Raw genomic sequence first — 26,737 nt, 5'->3', positions numbered from 1 at the left:
TGCTGTCATCTGGTCCTACACTGGTGCTACACTGCAGGGGTGCTGGCCTCCACAGCACAGCTTGAAGACACTGTACGCTGAGCCTCTGATTACACTCACCACATGAAGGGATTACCGATGCCCTCTTTCTCTTTGACCTCTCCACACATAGCTCTGAGCTGATATTGTCCGACAGCCTGAGGTACCTCTGCATCTGCTGCTGTGTGTGTCTTTGGAGCTTCATGTCAGGAATGATATAGGTATATCTGAGACTCTCATAAGGAAGGGGAGAGGGCCAGGAACTTCGTAAAGTTCCTTCAAGCTTTTGAATAGTGTTTTTTGTGTTTCAGAAGTTAATCCACCTCAAATTGTACTGATGGGCTTGTAGAAAATGCAGCTGCTTCTTGCTGTTCCTTTGACTTTACATAATCTGTGAACTTCAACTCCATCCCTACTATGTTTTTCCAATATGATTTCTGTGTAATTTGTATTTGTGTAGTTGTGCAAATACATACTGTTATATTTCCCTGCAGAAAATAGATGAAACACCCTTACATCCATGGAAAAGAATATTTTTCTGCCCAACTCACATAATTTCCCATCATTTGCCTCAACTTTGAGATTCCAGACCTTCTGGTTTATTCTTTTTTAAACTTATTTATTGCTTATTTAGGTATTTTTCTCACATTTATTATTTACCTGTTTTATTCAGCCATAAACAGTATTAAGTTTTCATTTAAAAATGTATTAATGTTAATTTATTTATGTTTATATTTCTTTTAGAAACAACTACATATATTTCATGTGTCTCGAGTTATTTAGTGGAAATGCAGTTTCATGCAATGTAAATAATCTGCAACTAATCTCTCACTGACTTCTGGTAAACTACTATGTTTATTCATTACTTTTTAGATCACATTGACAACCATTGGCTACGGAGACAAAACTCCTCTTACTTGGCTTGGAAGGTTGCTTTCTGCAGGATTTGCTCTACTTGGCATTTCTTTCTTTGCACTACCTGCTGTGAGTATGCCTATAAAATTTGTAAAAAGGTAATAGAAGCTTCTGTAGCTCCTACTGCTCTTATGATACAAAAAGCTGAAGGAAGCTCCCTACATGAAGAACAACTGTTTTAAGGCTTTTTGCTCTGTGATAACACTAGTGAACTCCTATCCAAAATCCAAATGAAAGGTTTGGTGTCACGGCTTGAGTTTTGGGGAGTTTCTTTAGCACAGACAAAACTGGGAAATAATCCTAAATTAGGTAGCATACTATTGTATAAGGTTGACATTCCTTTATTTTGTTATAAACTGTGGCTTATCTATTACTGCTTTTCTTTCAGATTTTTGAAAAAAAAAAAAAATCAGCTGATATGTTTTTCTGAATTAGATTCTATTAAAAAAAAAAAAGAGAGATATTTCTAATAGGTTGTCTTGTATGACCATGTTCAGGCTGGTAACAGGGAGTAGTAGAAGGCACTAAATCAACCAAAAGTTAATACTGTTAAATGTGAAAATGCAACTATCATTTTCTGTGTATGATTGCAACTAAACATGACAGTTTATTTATGTTGCTTTTATCACTGTTCAGGAGACTTCAATGGAAATGGGAATCATCTAATGACTAAAATATAGTGTAGCTTCAGAAATAATTTTTCTTTTTTGTGAGTGAATTTTATTTTTTAAATTAGTATTGCATAAGCATGAAATCAGAAGTGACATCTGTATTTTGTCATATTATATCCACTGCAACATATACAGAAAATCATTATCTATAGATCACTATAAAACATATACATTATAATATTACATTTGTTTTCAACCATACAGACAAACCAAGATTAAAAGCTAACATTTGCTAATATCATTGAATCATCTAGTGTACGGGTTTTATTTCTTAAGTACAGAGAGTATTTCAGTATCTCTGGAACATTACAATGCATTACAATTATAATTAGAATACATTACCTGTTTGTGAATCTTTGACATTTAATAGCAGTTACTGTAATTAATTCCCTTAGTCACCTAGTCACCACTAACAAGAAATTTAGTCTTAGGAGGACTACAATGAACATGTAAAAGATGAATAACCTTATATAATAGAGATGCCAGAACTTTTGTTCCTTGTGTCGTATCCATGTACAGATACTCGTTTTCCTCATAAACATTTTTCTGTTGAATCTGTCCGTAAAACAAGAGATGTGTATGAATCTGGTGCTTTTCTAATATAATTCTATCCTGACTAAGAATCAAGTGGAAATATTCTTCCTTATAATGCAGACATGTCCAGCTGAAATATTATACTCCTTGCAAGCCAAGGAGGGAAACATTCTCAATCTTTGGGTCTGTTAAGCTGGAGTCAAATTTATTTTACTTACTCAAAAATAAAAAAGGCTAAAAGTGGAGAATTTTAATCATCACCTTTTTTTCATTGCCTATATAACGAACAACAGGGATTATTTAGATGGGAAAGAGTGAGAAGAAATGGTCTTAATCTGTTAAGCAAGGCATTTTCTAACTTTTCTAAAATCAGAAGTTATAATAAACACTGCAGATACGGACTTTGAGGTCCATACATATCTGGTATATCTGGCAGATAATAATTTTATCATTCCTGGCTTAAGTTCCTCTGACTGTTTCTGCTTGATTTTACATATATATGAGCAGATATATATATGTGTAGATAAATATATATCTCCATGACCTTTAAAGCTGGAGGAACATCGTGTAGCACAAACCCAAGCAATGGTTTCAATGAGTGGTCACTGGTAGCACCACAGATGTTATCTCTTAAGTAAGGAGTCTCCTGCTTCACCATGAAAGGGGTGCTGTCATTAAACCTTAAACTGTCATATACTGTCATATATGTGTTATCTGAAGCAATCTTATGGCGTAACATTTTCACAAAATCTTTGTAGTTGATTATGTATATTTGTTGAAAAAAATACCTCCATAATCATAAATGGCTTATTGCATTGCAGGGCATCCTTGGCTCAGGATTTGCATTAAAAGTGCAGGAACAGCATCGTCAGAAACACTTTGAGAAAAGAAGGAATCCAGCTGCCAGTCTAATTCAGGTAAATATGAAATCAGGGAAAAGATGATAGTAGATGAGTTAAAGTACATACTGGAGCAAGTTTTATTTGAATGTGGAAAGCTTTATGGAAATAATGTTTAGAAGATTGGTTAGTTTCATGAAATAAGTTTGTTCAGTGATTGCCTTGTGTTGCCATAATTGTGTATTTAGCTTTTTTATGCTTAGTTTTTGAGTTCTTCTATCCATACTGAAGAAACTAAGTCAAGGATGTCAACTGCATGCCTGCAGTTAGCAAATTACTTAGAAAAATAGAATTGATATCACTATAGACACAGCACTCTTGCCTATATTAAGCTACTTTTCATCTACTACAGGGTTTGGAGTGTTCCAATGAGTGATATACTTGGTGAAAATGAAAAGTGTTCTTCCCAGAGAATTGCTTTTGCTATTAGTCAATTCAAAAGCTGGAAATGTAGGTGCTTGCAATTCCAAAATGTCTGAAATTGTCTGAAGTGGTTTCAGGTCCAGTATTGTCATGATGGTTCAGATCAATGATTGAGAAAGATTTTTTTAAGCAAAAGTGGCATGATATTTGTTAAACAGCTGTTTTGCATGGGTTTCTTCCTTAATTTACAGTCCTAGTTAAAAATGAGAAAATCCTCTAAAGAATGATTTTGCACCAAACCTTACTCTACTTGATGCACTGAAAAAAAAAAAAAACAATCTTCTAGTGTCCTAGTTTATTTTATTGGGTTCAAAAGTGTTTTATGTGTGCCATTTATGCTGTTTTTTTTTTTAATTCTGAAGTAATAAATCCAAATAAAGAAGATGAGCATGAATATATTAGAGCTCCATGATAAGTTCAGGATAGATGCCAGGCTTTCTTTAAAGCATTCTTGAAGATAATAAATGTTTTCCATTATTACTGGTCAATTATTATTAAATATTAAACATTTGAGTTTTAATATTTATTAGAATAACTAATAAATATAAATGGACTTCTTTTTTATCTACTGTACTGTAGAATGACTGTCTGGGATATTTTATAACACATATATTCTAATCTACTTCTTCCAAGTTTGTTTGCCAGAAGAAACACAATAGATTTAAGTTTTGGATGTAGCTCTTACTGTTACTGTATGACAGTTCAACCAAAATATTAGTAAGACAGCATGCTAAATACATTAAGAGCAGCTAGCTGACTGATTTCTGAATATGACTCTCAGTGGCCAAAATCATTGTGAAAGGAAGACATTTGTGGTGGGATCCCATCGTGAAGCCTGTTCAGCATTTACACATTCATTTTCATGTTTAGCATTTTCAGTGATCTGGAAATTAATATAAAATTGCTGATGGAGATATTTGCCAATGGTACAAGGCCTGGCAGAACAGGAAGGATGGGGGCAGGCACACGGGAATGGACCCAAGGGTGATCGGGGTGACTTTACAGGGTGGAGTGGTTCCTAACAAATGTCATACTACACCAGATACAAAACTTCATCTAGAAACACTGATTTCAGACTATTACAAGAGGAATCAATCCCAGTACTAGTGACTCTGGAAAGGATTTGACAAAGGATGAGAAACATAAAGGAGAAAGAGTGGGAAAGAAGGGTCAAACGCTTCATACAAGTTCCCAGTATGTTACTCCAGCTGGTTTGTTACAGTCCTTAGATACAGAACCAGAAAGGTAACAAGTAGAAGGCTGATATTACCACTGTGTATGGTGATGCTGGTACTAACATGCTACATATCAACTCAGCATCTACAGTTTGTAAACGAGACTGGAAAATTGGAGAAAGCAAAGAAAACATTGGGAAAAAATGAGTCCAGGACTGGAGAAAATTTCATGTTCATAAATGCAGGATATGTTTGAACTGGATATCATTGTCTACTGTAACAGTGCCCAGGCTTTTTAAAATTGTCTGTTGTGGCTATTGATAATGAACTACCATGGAAACCAGTGTGCTCTAACTTATCAGGATAATGTATATTTTCTAATCAGTTACTCTGTAGAATTAGTCTGTGCTAACTCCTCTGTTGCCATAGATATACTGTCTGCTAGAGCCTTTACCTGACTTAAAGACAGCTATGATATCTTTATAGAAAACTGAAATGTTTCATATGGACATACTTTTCTCAGTTTCTTTAGCTTATAAGAAACACTCACTATGAATATTATTTGAACATAACAGTCCAGAAGAGAAGTACTGGAACCTACAAGACTATTTAATGTAGCAGACAGGAACGTAACAAATATCTCTGGCTATAAGCCAAACCCAAAGAGTCTCAAATTAAAAATAATGCAGAGATTTTTGACAATGAGAATGATCAACCAGTGGAACAATTTACAAAGTAAGTGACAGGTTCTCCATCTGTAGATGAAGACTAGTTGTATTTCTGGGAGATATGCAGTAGGAAAACACATGGTATTAGACTCCATACAAGAATACCCGGATGACATTTAATGGTTGACAATATACAGGAAGAGCAGATACTCAGCTAGTACAAATTAATACTGTTACGCTGACATCAGGGAATCTCTGTTCCAGTTTGCAGAACCAAGGATCTGTCTTGCTTTCTACATGCATTTATAAATCTAAATAGTGAATACATTTTCGATGTTATGCTTTGGTCACTCACCTTTGAAATTATTTATTTTGTGTTTTTAAACATTTAGCAGTGTTTCAAACCACAGAGAATACTTCTGTTTTCTTCTAAATGCTTTTTGTCTGGTTTTCATTATCATTTACAAAATGTATTATGACACTTTCTTTACCTCAGACTGCAAGTTTGTGTGGGTGTCCCCTGCGGACTTGTCACAAATAAATCACTGTGATGCTTTTTTGAGCATCTTTATGTGCTGAATATCTTCTGGTGCTTCCACGAAGCCAGTAACTCTTACTTTACTGTATAAAGTGTACTGTGATTCACAAAAGTCCTGGTAGGTTTTTGCTGGTATTTCCTTAATCAACCTAATAGAGCACATCCCAATCTGAGCAAAATCCCCTCTCTCCGTAATCAGTGCGGTGGCATTGTCACTTCATGTTCTTGGTTCCTTTGTGCTTTTCTATTGTTTCCCCATACCAGGCTTCTTGGCGGTTTTATTCTACCGACGCCAGCCGAACAAACCTGACAGCCACCTGGCGATATTATGAAAGTATTCTTCCTCCCCTCAGGCATGTATCAGTGCTATGAATGATAAAAGAAAGCCATGACTTGTATTGGTTACTAATCTGCTTTTCAATTTTTTGTTTCATCCCCTGCTCCCTCTTGCCTTGTTTTTTCTTTTTTTACCATATATCCTGCACGTAGTGTGTATGGCGTAGTTATGCGGCTGATGAGAAATCGGTTTCCATTGCTACCTGGAAGCCTCATTTGAAGGCCTTGCATACCTGCAGCCCTACAAAGTAGGTACAAATATGGCAGCTGGTGCTGTTCTCAATGTCTGTTCAAGCTTTTAGAGATTTACTATTATTTGTCTCTTTCGTCTTGTTTTGTCTTCTTAAGTCGTCTCATTAAAAATTTCAACTAACGAATCAGATCAGTATTATCTAGGAGCCTAGGACAGTGGGACAATACAAATCATTGCCATTTATCTAAGAAATATCACTGAACATTAGAAACATTTTCCCCAAAACCCACTAATATATCAAGATTAATGTTTCACCCAGTTCCACACTATCACTAAAGAGGGAAATGTTAAGTTTAATGCAGAGCTTGTTCCTTGATTTAATGCTATTTTTATGCCTGGGCCCCTGTATAAGGCTATAGCTACAGATCTATCTTTCCAAGGGAAGAGAGCCTAGTGGTATTCTGCAGGTGAATGCACTGGGAAATTTGGTCCTGTCTATCATAAATTCCCATATATTTGGTATTTCTTTAGGACAGAGTATATCCTCCAATATACACACAGTCAGTGGAAGCTGACTAAAAAGACCCGATGTCACAGTTAGTTCGGCAGACAGGAAATATTTGATTTTCTAGTTTGGGTGAGAATTCACAGAGCACTTGCAGCCCAAGACTCTTCAATAATTCAGTACAAGATTTACCAGAAAGTAGTAAGTTGAACAGTTCAATATGGGGCAGAAATCAGGAAGGGAAGGATACTCGATAAAGATCAAAAACGAGAGTGCTAAGAGCTTTATGGGAAAGCTCTGATAAGCATTCTAACTGTTGTTATTGCAGACAGTGCAAGAGAATTAGTGGTTTCTCTCAAAGCTGGGTGATGAACATCCACATGACAGTAAAAAGGTAATCGTGTGCCAAAAAGATCAGCCAAAAAGAGGTTTGGCTGGATACCCAAAGCTGATCTTTGAATTTCAAAGAGTTGACAAGAACAGAGCCATAAGTAATCCATTACCATAACTGTAATTCCAAAATGCTCCAAACTAAAAGGAGCTCTTAGATTAGAAGTTACATAGAATAATGATTTTTGACATATACAAACAGGTTGAAGGCAACATTGGTATAAATAGATGGATATAAAATTGCATAAATAATGAAGCTGTATCCCACCTGAAATATTCTAAAATATGTCTGTCCCTCAAAAGTGCATCTACTTGTTATTTCAAATATGCATATTGCTGTACTATCCTGAAATTAAACCTTTTTATTTACCGGAGATAACTTTAATAAGAGCCTACAGCTTTCTGTTATATATGTGTCAGCAATGCATTTTGCCTAAGTGCTTTGCCAACTCAGTCTGCAGTGGTATGTACTAAGCATGTTATGCATGTGTTAAAACAACTGAAAAGTTTCTTTTTCAGAAGCATTGTAGTTATGAGTCTTGCTTGAATGTTTTTGTGGTTGCAATGTAACATGTGTGTTGTACACTAATTAACATATCCATTTACGTTTATCATATATCTAACATCATCTGTAACTAAGTAATGTGATTACTATCTGCATAACAAGTATGTTTTTCCCTCCCACTCCCTGACCTGAAGAAAAGAACAAGGGGAAGCTTCTAGCAGGTTTGTAGTTTCTTTTATTTCTTTATCTGTGAAATCGCTGCTTCTTAATGGCTTTTAGATGTCTCAGGTTCTGTAAAGTAGGTCCAATAAACTGAAACTGTTAACTGATAATAATCAGAAATTTCTTTTTTTTTTTTTTTTTAACTCATATCAATAGACTAATGCTGCTGAAATTTGCTGCTCTGTCCCAGGTTTTGTACAGAAAAACTAGGCAATTTTTTACTTTTCTAGCCACATGTTTTAACTTTGAGGGGGATCTCAGGTCAAACAGTGCCAGAGTAGTGAGTGGAGCAGCCTCCCCAGACCCAGATCCTGGGCAGGGATGCAGCCCCCACCTTCTGCCATTAAATTGATGCTTGCAGTTTCCAGGAATTGCAGTGCAAGTTACAGGCAAATAGTTGAATTTGGCTTTGTGAACAAGCCCACCAGCCCTCTGTGGCAGGGGGAGGACCCCCAGACGAGGCTGGTTGGATGTCACCTCGGCAAGGGTCTGTGCTGCCCTTGCAGGAGCATCCTCAAGGCTTCTTCAGCACCATGTCTCCATGTTTCCTAACCTTTTCCTGCCAGCCCCTCCCAAGAGACATTTTGGGACGTGGCAGGCGGGGGGAAAGCACCACTGCAGTGTCTGACCTGCTCCCGGCTGCACGGTTTGCACTCTTGTATGGCTGGAGGAGGCAGCCTGGCATCTCTCCCTAAATAACCCCCCCACACTGTTGTCTGGGAGGGCAAGCGGGGTTTCCACCCTGCCTGGATGCCGGCTGAGCACCGACTGCCTGCAGCATGCAGAGTCAGGCCTCAGCAGGGCCATTCTCCCTGCCTAAATAAAGCCCTGGAGATGCACAGCCCTAAGGCAGTAAGGGGAAATGCTGCTCTTTGCCATCCTCATAGCTCGAATCCTTAAGGACAGGAAAGGACTCGGCTCCAAGAGAAATTACACTGCCTCTGAAACTCATTAGGGATGGCAGTCAGCAGGCGTTCGGCAGCTGGCACTGCAGTATCAGCACAATCAGAGAATAGTGGAGTTTACCTCTAAATAGAAAACGATGAAAAGCCAAGAAAAAAAGTTTTGGTGACACATCAGCCCCTGAAATACATCCGCCCTCAGGTTGTACTGTGGTTCACAAACTTTTCTGAGTTATTCCATCACCTGTGAGGAGTCTGAGCACTGCAGCCCCTCACACACAAACAGGGGTGTAACATTTTCACATCAGTTACCCGTGTCCTGTTCCACTTTCCAGATTGCTCCTCCGGTGCCTGACTCCATCCTTTTTCCCAGTGTGCGTGTAACTGCTGTTAGTGTCACAGTAACTCGAGGGGACTGGATTTGCCCTGAGATGTCCCTCAAGAGCACTCCACCTGCTCTGTCAGTTCACTGACTTCTCATATATGTTCTCTCCATAAGCTTTCTAGCAATATATCGATCTCATTAAATTATTACAGCCTGATCAAAACTTTTTGCACTCAACGGCCATATTGCCTACTTCTTCAACAGCAACATTTAAAATTGATTTCAGCTTTTTTAAAGGTGAGACTGAAGTTGGCAGTAAATGAATACATGAATGCATACCTCCAGAACAGTGATTTGTGCAGAGGAAGGAGGTTATTCCCAGTTGTACCTGCAAGCATTTAAAGAGACAAATTTGCTTACAATAAGTAGAAGCTAGATGCAAAAAAAAAAAAAAAAAAACCAAACAGCTGCCAAAATTATATTACCTGCTCCATGTTAGTGATAACTGTTGTGTTTTTAAAAGTAGTCAATGTTTTAGTCAGATTTTTTCACTTTATTTTCACTGAATGGAAGATGTTTGTCCCTACTGAAACTCTTAACTAATATGAGCACTGCTGCAAATCAGTGTAGGTAAAAAAATGAACTAGTCAACTCCTGAAATCCTGGTCTACGGTAAAAATCCTCCAGACCACTCACTGCTTTTTAAAAAAGGTGTGTTTTGTCAGTAGCTGTTTATTGTTCTTATGCTGATATACTGCTGTATGTTTGTATCACTTAAAATACATGTGGTGTATGTGGTCTTTTGTGGTAAAAATGTAAATGCAAACTGCTGCAACATACTTTGAGATAACTGTCCTCGACTATTTAACTTCTTTCTTTCTGCAATGCTGAGTGACTTGCATGGGATGCTATGTGAATTAAGTAAGCTGCTTCTTGTTTCAATGTTTAAATGAAGATGTGTTTGCACAAGTAGTGCACTGGATTGCTTTCTGAATATGCTCTTTGCTCTGTACTCTATTCTAATAACAGCAGAAAAAAGCTTCTATTATGTTAGGTAAAAGTTAATTATTTTCTTTCCTACCAAAATTACTTTTATATTTACAGAAATGAATTCTTGCATTTTGACATATATAGACCTACAGTCTTTCAATAGGTAACTAAATATTGCTGTGCATTTGAGTTGAGAGAACTGTGCTTATGAGGCTGTAGCTTCATACTGATTTTAAGAAAAACGTGTATGTTGTATTTCTCAAAATACTATACACAAGTATTCTAATTAATCATTTATCAAAAGTAATGGTAGACAACCTCTATGGTGTATCCACACTGTAAATGAGATATTTCTATTAATCAGTTCTAGAGTTTTCCAGGTCATTTATAAAGCCCATATGTTAAGTTCTCCATATCTACAAATGCACATGCTGAATGCAAATAATATTTATTTCTGTTTAGTTGTACAATGTGGCTGAAATTCTTCCTGTTCAGGGAACCAGATCAAGAATGATGAATCTTACAACAACCTGAGAGCATAAGCAGTCTTAAGCTGTGTGTAGGACATGCGTTGTAACTAGTGAGCCTGAATATGAATTCCCTATTCAGACAACTGTCTCTGGTGCAATAAGGAGGAGTTTTGCCAGTATAGCAGCATGGGGGAAAAACTCATCCCTGCTCTGAGGGAAACAAATAAATTATACTCTGGAATTCTCTCCACCTCCTATACCATACCTTTTTCTAAAAGCAGATTTAATGTAAACTCTCTGCATGCACTATATGCTAAAAAAAAAAATAAAAAAATAAAATGCCAGTGATGCAGAATCTAACTTGAGGTGGAAAGCCTAACCCCTTACCTAGCAGTGGAATGCTTAGTAACACGGTCCTCTATCTCCCCTCACTCCTAGTAAGCTTTGTAGTAATAAACAGAAGCTCTTCAGGATGTACACCCCTCGGAAACATAGGTATTCAGCATCCTGCCTATTCACATGGTGTTTGAGAATGCCAACTAACATCAGGTGCATGATTCATTTACTTCCCCTCCTTAGTGCTTTAAAGTTCCTTACTTCTCCAAAGGAGGTTTCTTAATTTATTTATTTTTAAGTGCTTGTAATTCCCTTATTGCTTGTTGCTTGCAATGACATTAGTACAGTGGCAATAATATCAGCTCTTTGAAGCTCACCCGATTGGACAATTGCAGTGTGCAGCACGCCGTGGTTTGCCAAAGCCCAGTTCCCCTTCTCTGCCTGAGACTTGAACTTTTGGAATGCATTACCCTGTGAAGATCTAAAACTGGGGTGGAATATTTGGGAAAAGGCATTTCCCCAAGTCCAAGAGGATTTTTGTAACCATGGCAGTTGAATTCTCCATCTAATAATTAGTGGGGAATATTAAGTTATAACATGCTAGGCAATACCACCATTCAAAATGTGCAATTGTTGTTGAGAAGAATCCCCTTGGACACAGCCCATGGAAGCTGTGCCTGCATCCTGGAAGATAGAGGAATGCATGTGAAATCAACCATCTGCTTCAGCTGAATTCTGTGGAAATTGTGTCTCTTACCAAAAATGGTAATTCCTACATGGATGGATCTTACGTGAAGAAATTCTTGATTTATAACTCAAGCTTATTACAATTTTTTTCTTACTTTTTAAAAATAATTTAAAAGACAATAGAAGTAGAAGCTGATGATAGAAAATGCAGATAAAAAAATAGTTTCTCTTCATCTGGAAACTGTTTTGAAAAATGAAAAAATATACAAAACCCCTGAACTTCATTTATTTTTTTCTGTTTGATGATTGAACTTTAAGACATTATGTCCCTGAAATTCTTGTTATTACTCATTGACGGTATGAGATATAACACTACATTTCTTGGGTTCGTGGACCTAGCATGAGACTGGTGGAGAAGTCTTGAACATTTGAACTTCAGGCCTCACTGTACTATCCATTGCATTTGCATTTGTTCAACTTAATTTCAAAAAAGTCATCTGTAGGCTTGGTAACAATCAGCATCTGTATTTATTGGAAGCTAACTGCTGAAAATTGGCACATATGTTCGCTTGCTGGTATTTGCCATGGGTGATAATTTTTGGCAGTTTTATCTTCTGTCTCAATTCCAGATCCAAAGCCTTCTCTCTCACCCTGAGACCTTCCAGTTACTTCTGATTCATTCCAATTTCTTCCTATTCCCGCTTCCACCAGCTGGCTCAGTATGAAAAGCTGAAAAACAAATCATAAATTGTGACTAGTAGCAAGCAGTAGTGCTGCAGGTCTGAGGCTGTAGCAGGGCAGAAGTTAAAACTTGACCAGAAATGCAGGAAGTAGGAGAGTGGAACTGGGAGGCAAAGAGATGCTCAGTTAACCAAAAAGTATAGTAAGATAGTCCATGGAAGACCGACAGAGATGTGAGTACAGGAGAGAAAAACAAAAGTTTGTAGGCATTTATCGATTAAAACAAAATCTTTTCAAGTCTAGTCATTCGGTCTAGCAGAGAAGTGTTCGTTGCCACTGCAGTGAAGCTACAGTGACCTCTAGTGTCCCTAAACACCTATTCCTTCATAAATCAAAGGTAGAAAAGACAGGATTTTAAAAAGAAGAAATAACAACTAGAAAGTCCTTTGCTATCTCAGGGAAGTTAATATCTCATGCATGGACTGACAGGAAGAATAAGCAGTAAGATCCAACAACTGACTTTCCAGAAGGCAAACAAATAGGGAAAAGTCACGTGCTTTTTTCCCCGCAGGTGGCAGTTGTAATTGATCTCTCCTAAAAGATGCTTCAAAGCTCCGGTGTTATCAATATGAATATATTCCACAACTTGCAGCCTGCAAGAGTAGAGGAGCAATAGGTCAAAAGAGATTAACATTGCCAAGGGAGATTGTAATAGAAGGAAAATATGTATATATACCAAACTGGAATAAATCATGTGAAGTGCAAGAAATGATGGACAGACACACATCTAAAAGAATGCAGAGATGACTGAAGATAGCTGTGGTTCTCTCAGATCCTTGTCATTTATGTGTGATTCAGGAACCTGTGTAATTTCAGAAAGCATTTAGACACCCATTTTCATGATTCTTTCTCACGGTTTTTGCCTTTTTGACCAACGTTCAACTCAAAGTTTGGGAGTACTCGCAGGGATATGTGAATTTCCAATGTTCATTAACAGCTTACATTAATTCAAGGGATTTCCTTTCAATATCATGGAAAAAGAGAGGAGAAAAGGGGAAAGAGAAAAATATAATAGTCTAGGTCCTGCCAGAGATGAAGGATTATTAGCATGGCACTGGACAGTGCTAGTCCAACCAGCATTTATTCAGAGTGAAGGGCCCTAAAGGCTTTGGTGGCTACTCATTCAAGTGCAGAATGCCCAAAGATGCTCTGAAGATTATCTCCACTCTGTATCTCTAACACCATCTCTACCACTATTGCAACAAAGAATCAGGAGTCAGGAACTATAGTGCCTATAAGGAAAGGGACTTTCGCTGTGGGAAAAAGCCACAGTCAGGATGCCCACCAAAAATGCTTGATTCAGTTGTTCCTTCATGATACGTTATTGATCATACATAGAAGAGCCCCATGGCAGTGTGCTTCCAAGGACAGCAGCTTTCTTCTCCCAAGCATGAATTCTCCACTGCAGCAAGTCATACAATTTATGCCTGCGCTGAGTAGGACCCAGTGACTTCGGGAACATTTCCCACCAGTCTCAAAATAGGAACAGGGATCCAAGAAGCAGAGAACTGCTATAACCAGTGTCTTTGGAGAAACTCTCAAGATGCAAAACAGAGTTTCCAAACCACGCTTCCTTCAAGGGCTGCCTTTGTTTGCACAATGCGGCATCCTCTGCATGGAACCTTGGCATGCCATTACATTGCCATTGCTATAAAGCAGATTTTTTTTCTTCTTTTTTTTTTTTTTTTTTTAAGTATGAGGTCTGCATTTTAAATTAATATTTTCATCTTCAGTGTTGCATTTTTGAAAAATGTCTCTAGTACAGATGAAGTGTCTACTGTTCCTTTCATCATTGCCTCATTGCTTTGATTTGGAGAACTAAAGATATTCAGGTTAAGTAGCCATTGTGTACCATTCAGCTTTTATAAATGACATAACCATGTGTAAAAATCATTTAAAGGCAGACATTGCTTTCATTAGTACAAATTAATTGACAGAACAACACAAATGCTTTTTAAATTTTTTTATTTTAATTTTTATTTTGGAATTAATGGGATTATAAAAAATATGGTCTGTACTGATTGTTTTTTATGGCTATTTAATCAATTTTCCTTTCATTTTAATTAGTGCAACAGGAAGAGAGATGTCCAGAAACTTTTTTACTCTAAGATTTGTCAAAAAGAATATAATTCGATCTCATGCTTCAATAGCAAATACAATTTGAGCCATAAGAGGAGTTCAGAAAAGCACAGGGGACACATGCCTAGGAGTAATATCTATAATAAGAAGTCCGTTTTGATTCTGTTGCTCATGCTGTATAGTATGACAATGCAATAATGTGGGTAATAAATATTTTACAGCTTATATTTTCATTAAGTTGTACAATGCAAAAGATTCCTGAGCTGAGATCTAATTCAGTCTTGAAATGTAATTTGTATTGAAAATTAAATTTTAGACCTCACTTTTCTTTCAAATAGTAGGCTCATTGGGTCTTTTGTATTGCATATGCAACAGCACACAGTACTGAAGGTCTGGGTAACTATTTGCAATGGAAATAACATTTCCAGCACCAGGATGTGCTTATTTCAACAATTACTTACTTTGGGCAAGGGAAGAAGGGGATTACGTTCAGAAATTATAGTAAAGGTATTCTTTCAAGTGATTCAACATGCCATATAGAAATACATTTATGTAAGAATCTTTCTACTGATGTGCTCATTTTTCTAGCATTCTTGAAAATTATCTCATAAGCTTCCCAGCATGTGCTTTGCCTGATACAAACTGCATCCTTTCTGCTGTCAGTGTTGTTTGTATTCAGAATGAAATGCTATGCTATGCTATGCATGGACAAAGATATCTGATTATCTCAACATTTCACAGTCACGGAAGTTTATTACTACTTTCCATTTCATATAATTACATATTAACACCATATTTTCAGAGTGCAGTAGGTTAAACATCTAAGAACCACATAGGCCATGTTAGCATTAGTTAATTAGCTGCAGAATTCATTTCTGTTGAAAACATCTATGTTACGGGCATGCTGAAGTTAAATGAAAGACTTTGAGAGTACTAGAAAGTGTCTTAATTTCAAGTACAATTATAATTTTCAGGTAGATAGGCTTTGCTATAGGTGTTTTAGAAGCACCCCCAGAGCCTATGCCAGGGCAGTAGGACTGCAAGAGCCAGTAACATCATACCATGAGCAGCTACTGCATTGCTCCCATCATTTCTCCCCTTGCAAGAACAAGACCACTGATCAAGATAACCATCCCCCTGTACAGGTGATTGAACTTAACCTTGTAGATAAAACAAGGTTTCCAAACCTTGGTATCAGACTTCCTTTCTGTTTCCCCTTTGTGCCATCTGCTACAGGAAGAGACAAACAAAGGCAAAAATGTTAAATAATGAAAAAGCATAGGCAGATAATAATGGTGACCACAGTATGTTCATCAGATATATTTGAACATGAACAGAGGTAATTTAAGCACTGGGAAGTAAAAAAATCTGCATTTCCCACATTGAGCTGACCGGAGGGGAGGGTTATAAGCACAGAAGGGAAAAAAATCAGCTTACAATTGGCCAACTATAAAACCACAGGGCCACTGCTGATCCAGAAGTCACAGTCATGAGCTTGGCTGGGCTCTTGTACCTGCCCTAAAGCGCCTGTCCGGTACCACCTGCAGGTAATCAGCTCCCAGCTTCATCTCCAGCAATCACTCACTCTAGTGAGCACACAGCGTATCATTACATTTCCATTAATTGATCATCATGCTGTTTCTTGGATGTTTTGTTAATTTTGGTTTCATCGTGTCCAAGTAAGTGTTGTAACAAGGAATTCTGGATATGAGTGATCACTAACAATGCGTATGAAATGTTGGAAGTGCCACATCTTGAAAAAGCATGAATATACTAACAGTATTTATGCCTGCTTAAAAAAACCCCAAACAATACTACATGGCATGCAGTAATAATAGAATACATTTCGTTCTCGTTTATCTGAAGAGATGGCCAGAAATTCACTGTGCTGGGCTGACTAACATGAAAATAAACCTATTTCAAATTCAAGGAATAGGAAAAAAAATCTTAGAGATTAATCTGTAATATTTGGGTGAAATTTGCTTCTATTTATTAATTTTAATCTCCTTTACAAGGTTATTCTGTACTGTAAGATACACTGCCATTGATAATGCCTCTATCAAAAAAACAATTACATCAAATCAGTTTCATTCCCAAATGAAATACATTCAATGAAAATAAAAGTTTGTAAGAAACAGATTCATACCATTGAGAATTTTTAGAAATTATTTTTGATTATCATACAATACAAAAAAAAAAAAATGGAGGGAAGGAACTACAAAATAAAATATATTTCTCTTCTTCACAGTCAAAAGCTAAGTTTTAAGGAGCGGGTCCGGATGGCCAGCCCACGAGGTCAAAGTATAAAGAACAGACAGTCTTCAGTTGGAGATCGCCGGTCACCAAGTGCCGACATTGCCACCGAGGGCAGCCCAACCAAAGTCCAGAAGAGCTGGAGCTTCAACGACCGAACCCGCTTCAGGCCCTCACTGCGGCTGAAGAGCTCGCAGCCCAAACCCGTGGTCGACGGTAGGAGCTTTTCATGCCTCATTTGCCACTGCATGCTGCTCCCAGCCTGCTCAAGCTCTTGCACACCTGCACTGGGAATGTGACATGTTTTTGGAAAGCAGAAAGGGTTGTTATTTGGGAGGCAGAGACACAGGAAAGCTATAGCCTGCTTCAGAAAGCACGCCAACGTCACGGTTTTTTAATAAGAAATCTTGTGTCAGCGGTGCATAGGGAGCAGCTGGAGGAAAAGGGGGTCACTGTGGAAAATCAGAGGTGGGCTAAATGCATCCCGGGGGTTTGGCTGCAGCAGCTCTGTCCCGGTGCCGCTGCCCAAACCTGCTGCCTCTTGCTGGTGGTACGCGCCCCACGGCCGCCGCCGCGCTGGCTGCGCCTTTGCCGGCCGAGAGCACAGCTCCTGCGGCACCGGCGCCCTCGGGCAGAGGAGCTTTTGCCGAGGAGCTGGGAGGTGCCCTCTTACCGCCAGCGGGGATACGATCACCGGCCACCGAGAGATACGTTACTGGGTGCTTTAAGTTTTACAGCGTTGTATCGGGTTGGGTAAAGCAGGTGACTTTAGCAAACAAAACCAGTGTTACTGCTTTTATATATTGCTTTCTAAAGGGTATTTTAGATGTAGGAATGACTCCTATGATGTGAAGAAGTGGACCCCACAGCAGGCAAGAACAGAGTCTCCCCTGCAGGCTGCCTCCCATGCTGTCCCTCTCTCCTCTCCGTCCACTAGCTAAGGTCCCCTCTGGCGTTAAACCAGCCGGTGCTCAGGCAATGATCTTCATCTGTAAAAGCTTGCTAAAACAGACTGACTCCCCTAACCAGGGAGCACCGAAGAGGATGAGAGCAGCCCCCCAACAGACAGGAGCCATGAGCACCAGATGAACCTGACCCCTGCAAGGGACGGGTCGTGCACTGAAAGCTGCACTTACACAGCTCTGGGGGTATTGCTGCCCCAGCGGATGCGGATTTGGGGTTCTCCATTCACGTTTTTCCCAACCTAAGAACACTTTGTTCTTTCTTGTGGGACCCTCAGGTAGACAATAAGGGATATAAACTGATCGGCTGCAACAGGAGGCAGTGACCTTGACTGTATGGGAAAGGTACAACGTAAATCATTTGATCCAAGTAAAGAGATGTCATTTTAAACTCTTTCTACGATGGCAATCATGCATGTTGGATCCAACAATTGCGGTAAACCTAATTAGACAGAAGTGTGATTTTGGTGTCTGCTTCCTTTTTAAGAGCACATTATCACAGACGTGTAGGTTGCCAAATGCCCATTGAACTGAAATGCCCCATCCCTCAGCTGAGGATGTTCTACGCAACACATGTCTTCAGGAAAAGCCTGGGTAAATAAACATTTCCTGGAGGGCAAACAAGACAAACCAACAGTGTTTGCTAAGGTCATCGTTCCAGGATAGCCCTCCCCCCACGGAGACCTCTCAGAGGCACAAATCCCAAATTTGGCTGCATTACAGTGAGCTACTGGGGTGTACCAGCCACCAGGCTGCTATCCAGGTTGCTCACCACTCCTCGCTCCATTCTGGGGCAGGGGGCCTGGCTCACATCCCTCAGCAGCTGGGGCACGGGGGCTGTGTGATGCTGGCCCGGGTCTCAGGCTGACGTGGAGCTGGGACAGGGCCACTTGCTCCACAGTGGGAAGTGAGAAATGCTCTAGGTACCAGAGTGGGACTGAAGTTACTGTGTCTAAATTTAGGCTTCCTACATAATCACTTACATAGTGCTAGTATCTCCCCAAAACCACGCCAGAAGTGATTTCATAGGTTAACCCCCTGTAACTCGCACTGTGCCTGGAAGTGACCTAAGAAGAGAGTAATTTGTTGAGCACAGTCCCAGGGTAACAGCAGCTCACTTCTGCTCCAGCCCTGCAGCCTACACCTCACTCAAGCTTCTGTTTGATTTTTCATCAGCCCATTTGTCACAGAAACATTTCCTCAGTGTGTCCTCTATTTCATCCCGTACGTATTGTCATTAATAGCAATGATCTGCACAAGAAGATCGTGTTCCCTCTTATTGTCTCCCTTTCAAGGAAAAGGTGGCATAAACGGCACCTTGGGTATATCTGTAGATAAAAGATAATAACAGCAACAGAGCATTCATTGCTGTGCGTAAACGTTTAAAGATCTTCCTGCTCCTCAGGGCAAGTGCAGCCTGTTTCCTGGTCAGAGGTTTCCAGCTACTAGTCCACCCTTATGAACTGGGGCCAACAGATACAACCAATTTCTCATCCGTGGCAGAAGGAACAGCTTCCATTGTCTCCAGCTTTTAGGCAAATGCCAAGTTTCCACTCTGGGACCTCATCCAGCTACTTCTAGGACTAGTAGCATCAGAGAGATGTCCAGTGTGCTCACTGCTGAGAGGCAGCTCCCTGCTGCCCTACCTAGTCCTTTGCAGGAAAAGTCAGGCACTACCAACCTTGATTTCTGGTTTTTGGTGTGTTACCAATTGCATAGTTTGATATGCTTTCTGCATTTGACAGCTCTGTGAAAAGGATCTGGAGATTACTTATTTAGTTTAGAATATCTTGCATTTTTCACTGGACGAAAATAAAGTATTTGCAGCATTTTATTAATATCTCTTGGTTGTCAGGTCCTCCAGTTTCCTCCTTGAGGTATTCTCCAGCCAAAGGATTATTTTGGTAGGCTGATCTTCAAGCCAAACTAGAAGCCACCCCCTCCTAAATGAAAGTCTGAACACAAAACAATACCTTTGAACAGCTAGTACTTCTGGTGATTCTTACATCTCTGTAGCATGTTTGGAGGGAGAAGAAATGACACTTGCAATAGACCTTTTGGACAGTAACAACATAGTAATGGGTACCCAGTCCAGTGTCAAAACTTTATACTAGTGATCTAATGAAAAAATAATAATTCATACTATGAGTTCCCCTTCCAAAAGAGAAAACACTCAGATAGTTGCTTGATTTTTTTTTTTTTTTTTCAGTGTATGGGATTTGGGGTTGTAAATTATTTTCTATTAACAAAGGTAGAGGAGGAACTACCTTGCTATAATGGCGAGGTGCACTGAACTCTGTGTAAAAGTAAAGCAAAGAAGCAAATGTATAAGTAGAGAGTTAAGAAAGGTAGAGAAATTGTTAGTGTACGAGGATGATCTAAAGCACATAGTCAACATAGCAACTTTGCATGGCTGACTGAGTTCTGATAACAGACATGGTTGGAATCTGGGCCAAAACTATCAGAAAAAGACTGCTGGAAAAACTAAACTTTAGCAAAACGAGAATGGCCTGTAAAGGGAGGTTTCTAATCCAGACAGGAGCTTATGGAGGCGGCTAAGAGGCTAACATGAAAATGTAGTAGCCTTCCTCTTAGGCTAGCCAGTAACAAAAGCTTACTAACACTCCCTCACTGCATATTAAAACCACAGAAGGAGAGCTTCTTGGCAGCAAGCAAAACACTTAAGCTGGCCACAGGTATCTCCCAAAAGGATTTTGGCATAGCAGCCTTAGAACAGTATAACCAAAACTGTTGCACAAATGACTTTATTTATGGGTAGAAACAGTCCTCTGAAACTGCCTATAAACCATTTACTGCCATTGCCAAAGTGGGCCTGGCAACGGCAGCAATTATTTCAGCTACATGTGTGCATTTGCAAATGGAATCCGAACCTGAGAGAGCTTTGATGGCTCGAGAGGTCTTTGGTGGCATGACAGCAGATGCTCTCTAGAGCATTTAACAGCAGTGCCAGGGAGTGAAATTGAAAACCAAGGCTTATATAAGATGATTTTAAATACATGTCTGGTCTCTGGTGGCATGTGGCTCACAACCACCCGAACTCTTGTTGAAGAGGAGACCCTGCACAAATTAATGAAGGTGCCAGGACACTGTATTTCCAATCCCTGCTATCAGTCTAAAAGTGAATTATCAGGACCAAGCAGATCAAAGGGAAATCTTCACCAATCAAGAATGGTAAATAGTGAAGCTTTACAAAGTGCACTGTTAAAAGGATACAAGAATCGTATAAGGTCATGCAAAAGCCTCCCCCAAAGGGTGACGGTGCTGCCTGACCTCAGAGGTGCATGCAGCCACCCCCATACCTGTACTCAAAATAAGCCAGGAGCCACCTCTGGCCCCAAGGTCTCCTCATGCAGTGTCCCTGCACCAAAGCAAGGGAAACCACAGCCAAACTGCCCATGGGGAATGGCCCCTGGCACATGAGATACCCACTGGCAAGGGCCAAACCCGTGCCAGAGTTTGTGCAAGCAATTAAATAGTAGAGGTGATCTTGTGCCATTGCTTAAGGCACTGTGCCCATCCCTTGTTGTATGTAGTGCAGAACCAGCCATGGAGATTCACCTCACACAATCTCTCCTTTGCAGACACTGGTGTTCCTGCTGTGTTTTTTTTTTTCTGCTTGTCTCATTTTCTGAGGAACAGAATCTTTTCTGCTTAAACCATGCTCCAGTCTTGCACCACCACAGCTGAAGTAATGAACTGATATTATGTTGTGGATGCAGTTCTCAGTGAGGGACAAAAATGCCCTATTATACTTGTTTTCCACCATCCCATGCTTCTAAGCCTCTGCATGAGTTATTGTGCTTTTACTGTAACCTAGAGACATTGTGTGGCTTTTTGAATAAAACATCAGAAGTGTTCATCACTGGAGATATTACAAACATATTTCATTTGATTAATTAAAATGAACTCTCTAAGGAAATATTTGATTTCTTGCACCATCCCTGCTTACGCGACCTCTGGCCTTTCATTCCCTACAGAGTACTTGCACAAAATCCTCAGGGTAGAGTATATTATAAGAGCCATGGAAAGAATGCAATTGTGCATTTCAGCTCCCATGTCCTCAGTTACTACCACGTAATTTATGTATTACAGAAATGACAGGCTTTCCTTTCAGAAGCACAAACATCTTGACCTTGTATAAGGTTCACTTGATGGGGCAAAGGTCCTTAGTTTGATTGCTTTTACATCTCAGTTAGCTTAAATTTGCTGATTCAAAATGAAGCTGCATGATGTCAAAACAAAGCTGCTCAATTTGTATAAACCCCATATGATGAGACTAAATGACAGTTTATTAGCAATATATCAATTTGTGCTAGACAGGAGATTTATTTTCTTGTGATTGTTTAACTTGATGATAGAGGTCTCATTCATTACCATTATCACTGTAACTAATTAGGAAGACCTGGCATTCTGATCTAAGCTCTAAGACATTTTTTCATTTTGTGTAAATAAGTACAGGCCATTGGTTTTGAGGCATTATTTTAGTTCATTCCAACCAAGGTCCTGGCCATGTGAGTCCACAATTTAGTCTCTCTATGATAAATCTTGAGGAACCCGCTCTGCACCATTGCTTGCTGGACTGAGTGCTTACTTGGTGGTCACAGGTGAATGATTAGCAAGCTCAGGTCCATGAAGGACAGCAGCAGACCACTGTGCAGAAGTGTGATTTGCACGGATTTCAGAAAACTTCATCTGCAGTCAAGAGTAAACAAATGAGTTAGGTCATTTTGGGAGGACATTCATAATGCTTCCCAACCATCATGTAACCCACTTGCACCAAATTTGAAATATTTGAAGAATGTTTTCATTTTTATAAAATGTTGTTGGGGAAATCCTTCACGGCTCTTTAAAATTCAGGACTCTCTCATGGCTACCTGAATCTAAAGCTGCCATCCTCCTCTCTCCCTTTGACCATGGCTACCACCTCCTTCAAACAGGACCTGGAAATCTCCCAGGGCTCAAGACCTCTATAGACCTTATGGAATATCAGACATCATCTCAACTGATGTGTGCTACAAGGTCTTGCAGGGAGACTCAGGTGTGACATTTAGCTCCTCAGTCCGCAGTTCCCGATATCATCATATATATCTGCAATTTCTTTTACAGTTTTAACTTCTTGTACGCGGTGTAGATAAAATAACAGAGATGTGTATCTAAAAATACACTAAAATCACACCTTTAGAGTCACAAAGCATTTTTCTTTCTTACTGTTCTCACATGGCCATTTAAACTTGCTGGCTAATGTGCTACTATTTATAATAAGATCAGCCATTTTAACTGCACAATTATTGTGCATATAATTAATTGTTTTTAGAAAGTCTCCTGGTTCTTCATATCATTATTCAAAATGAAAAGGACTCCTTTTTAATTAAGTAGTGGGAGCTGTTCCATGAAATATTGCCAGTGCAGAAAATTTTTGAGAAGTTAAATAATAACTAAAGATAATTGAGAGTTGTTAGAATGGAATGTTAGAATTTTAGATGTTTGAAACTTGCCTGCATTATATAACTGATATAAATTAAGTTTCTGACCTTAAAAAATTGCACTTACAAAGAAAGGAGACTACATAATTATACCCAGAATATGTAAAAAACTTTCTACTAATCCCGTCTTCCATTTTGGCCAAATCTGAGCTCTTTTAGAACTGCTTTCACATACAAAATGTCACTAGGGATATTCTTTATGATATTCTGCTCATACTGCACTGCAGCTACTGAGTTCCAGTTCTGACATACTTTTCTCTTCCATGTCTGGAAAATTTTGCCTTTTTCAGGAGAAAAGGACTGGCTATGTGTACAGCACTACTGCCCTCCTCATAGGTACTGCCTGCAGGGTAGAGGCTCAGGTTGGGCAGGAGTGAAAAGGAGCCCCTACAAGCTCTGCAGAAGTGCTCCTCTTTCCATGAGGCACCAATTTCCTTCCTTTCCTGAGAAATTGTTTTCCAACATGGAAATGGCAACCATTTCATAAAAGCTCCCTGTAAACAATGTTTTCAAATGTTGTCATACTTATTCCCTCTTTCTTAATTTTGCCACTTGAGTACTGTTGTGTACTACCAGGGATTTTTGTGTTATTTTCTAGATAAATATTAAGTATCTAACATGAAGAGCATGTCATGGAAGTTTACTTGTCCTGCCTCCTTCCTTCTTTCATGATTAGAAGAAAGCGTTTGTTTTGGGTATTTTTTTTTTTTCCTAGATCAAGGAAATAAATACATGATTCACTCCCTTGGGCCTCCTTTTTCTAGCCTCTACTCTGGAAAGCATGTAAACATGGACTGCCTTTCCCTCTTTCAGGGAGCTTTGGGTGATCTTATCACTAAGTACGTGATTAAGTTCCATCCCAATTAGTGTTGCTTTTTTCAGTTGATTTTTCCTATGGAGCTTAGCAAGCAATCACAGTAAAACAATTTATGTGAACTCTTTACTGAAAGAGAGTCAGCTTGTTGATGTTTTAAAGCAAAGGAAAACTTGAAAGAAAATCACTTGTAGGGGCAGTGAAGGAAATTTGTATTCATGTTTTAACAAACAGGAAAATAATGGGAGCTTGTGAAGAGGTGAGAAGTTTCATGAAACAAATATAAACAAAGGCACTAGGTTGAGACACATTTTATTTTGATAAAGGGAAATTGCATGAACTGTATAAACATAAACCATGAAGATGTTTGTTCTTAGAATAATTTTTGATGGAAAAAAGTAACTGAGGTTTTGTGAAACATACTGTGCATTATAACATTTGTGGAAATACTATAAAATACATACAGGACATCTCCAGTTTAGAGAATATAGGCCAAATCCCTAATTCCTTACAGCAAATGCTCAGGGAGAAGTACTTCAAAGGCAGTGTAAAGTTGAGTGAAATGCACCTACCTTATAGGCATGCTAGGCATTACCTAGAGCAGCATTACAGGGGTGCTATGTTGCTTGAAAAAGGGGCTAGAAGAACAGAATAATGAGAGTACTAAGCTGCCAGCCTTGCTTCTTGAACAAGAGGGGACATCTAAGCTCAGGAGCCATTTCAGGGTAAGGCAGTTTGGAATCTAATGCTAAAGCAGCTGCCTGGGCACCCCTGCTGCAGCAGACCCATGTATCGGCACCTCCCCCAGGGACAATCTGTCCTCCAAAAGCTTTGAATTTATGTCTAACTTTACTTGCCTGGAAGTTAGATGCACTGAGTTCTCCACTTGTTCTCCTTCTGGCCGCTCACGCAGAAAATTAGTTTGGAGATGAGCGTGTCACGTTGGGGTGCCCTGCACCGCTGCCCTGGGCAGCCAGAGCCGCTCTGCGCTCAGATGTGGCTGCTGAGCGGGGTGGGGAACAGGCTGTGGAGCTGCATGTGGATCGCTTGGACTTCAATTCCCAAGTTGAACTCTGGATTTTGAATGATAGTTATAAACAATGGCTTGATGTGACTCAGCACCTGTGAAAATGAGGCCACCATCCATTTTTCACCTTGAATCTGGCATTACAATGAAAACTAAACAGGCTTCTTTTCCAAATCAGTGCTTTTTTTTTACCAAGTTGACACAACACTGTGCTATAACATGAATACTTGACAGTCATATGCAGACTATCAACTTCAGGCACCCATTTAGGTTTTGCCATGTCTAGAAGGTGGGTACTCAGCCTCAGCAGAATGATTTAGGTCACCCACATGAAGAGCCCAAACTACCTCCTACGCAGTAAGAGTAAGACCTAAGCAGGGCTTTCAAAGGCTGTTAAAAAACAAGTCAAAGGGTCTATGTTGGGATCACTGTACTGGTCATGATGTTAGGAGCACTTCCATAGGACTATTCATGGTCTTGGCACATGCACTTATTAATGATGGATTGTTGTTGCTAGCATACGGCAGTGTCCAGAAAACAAAGAGTACGAAATCTTTTTGATTCTGTTAAACAGGCACATATTTACTTGAATGTTACTGACACAGAAAGCATGGGGCTATAAGGGTGTCACAGTTTTCCTGATGCCAAACCATGTTATTAAACAACAGAAAACACTTCTAAGAAAGGACACATATTTACAGAAATAATAAATCAAGCCTTGCACATAATCTTTGCACAAAGCCATATCAAATGCAGCTACAAACTCATAAATTTTTTGTTGGTGACATAATGTTTCAGAGCAGTGTAATTTTTCCCCCGTTCATTTGGGTGATCATAAATGACTGGAGTTTGCATGAAGAATGCATAAATACTGTGACAGACAGGGAAATATCAAGATGATTTTAATGACTTGTGCATGCCTCATTTCTATTACTTGGTAATTGCTGATTTGCGATGTGATTAAATCAAAGACTGCTCTTCAGGAAGAAAGAGGAAGAAATTAAAAAGTGGCAAAGACAAGACTTGTAGCCCAAAGTAAATAATGACAAAGATTGTAAGACAATGGCAGATGCCTCATCAGTTGTGAAACAAACACTTTTCAGATTGATGTTTAGGGTCAAAACACATCCTGAATTGTAGCCGGTAGAAGAGAAGAGGAATTGTTTCTGGGTTGCCAAACTGGCTGACACCCCTTCTTAGGGATACTTGCAGGGATATGTCTGAATCTGTATTAAGAGACACTTTGGCCATCATTGAGGCCAGACTGGTGAGCTGCCCAAGCAGCAGACATGAAAGGACTGTTTTGCTGGTGGTAGAGGCTCCTGGAGAGAAGGAAGGACCAGCGCCATCCCCAGGAAGGTCTGGCAGAGCGGCCTCGTTCCTGCAGAGCAGCTGCTGCCGAAGGTTCCTTGTGGAGCCCACTTGGACCCTGCACAGCCACCCCAGAGGAGAGCAGGAGACACGGACCAAGGGCATGAGGAAGGACGAAGAAGCAGATGCGTGCAGGGCTAGGCATGAGCTGGCACCGGAGGGTCTACCTGCCCCATTCATGATGGAGAGGGCTCTCTCTGGGCGCAGGCAGCAGCTGGGAGTGAGGCTTGTCGGAGGACGTAGCTTAGCCCTGCCTGGGAACTGGCAGGGGTGTTTTAACAGCT

General features: G+C 39.6%; 1 protein-coding gene across 2 annotated transcripts in view; it reads left to right on the top strand.

The window, feature by feature from the left end:
* The window catches only part of KCNQ5 (potassium voltage-gated channel subfamily Q member 5), a 286,586-nt gene that overhangs the window by 245,407 nt on the left and 14,442 nt on the right, over positions 1–26,737 (top strand). The window contains exons 6-10 of one of the 2 annotated variants that reach the window (XM_042803307.1): positions 892–1,002; positions 2,960–3,055; positions 6,331–6,425; positions 7,965–7,991; positions 16,771–16,991. In XM_042803307.1, the coding sequence (XP_042659241.1) occupies positions 892–1,002; positions 2,960–3,055; positions 6,331–6,425; positions 7,965–7,991; positions 16,771–16,991 (550 nt within the window). Of the gene's footprint in view, positions 1–891; positions 1,003–2,959; positions 3,056–6,105; positions 6,195–6,330; positions 6,426–7,964; positions 7,992–16,770; positions 16,992–20,699; positions 20,712–26,737 lie in introns of both variants that reach the window. The other variant, XM_042803308.1, reaches the window with a different exon arrangement.

This window comes from Tyto alba, unplaced genomic scaffold, assembly GCF_018691265.1.
Source record: "Tyto alba isolate M040663 unplaced genomic scaffold, T.alba_DEE_v4.0 Super-Scaffold_40, whole genome shotgun sequence".
Taxonomy (NCBI): Eukaryota; Metazoa; Chordata; class Aves; order Strigiformes; family Tytonidae; genus Tyto; species Tyto alba.
Note: the sequence above shows the minus strand (reverse complement) of the source record. Positions and strands in the feature narration are given on the sequence as shown.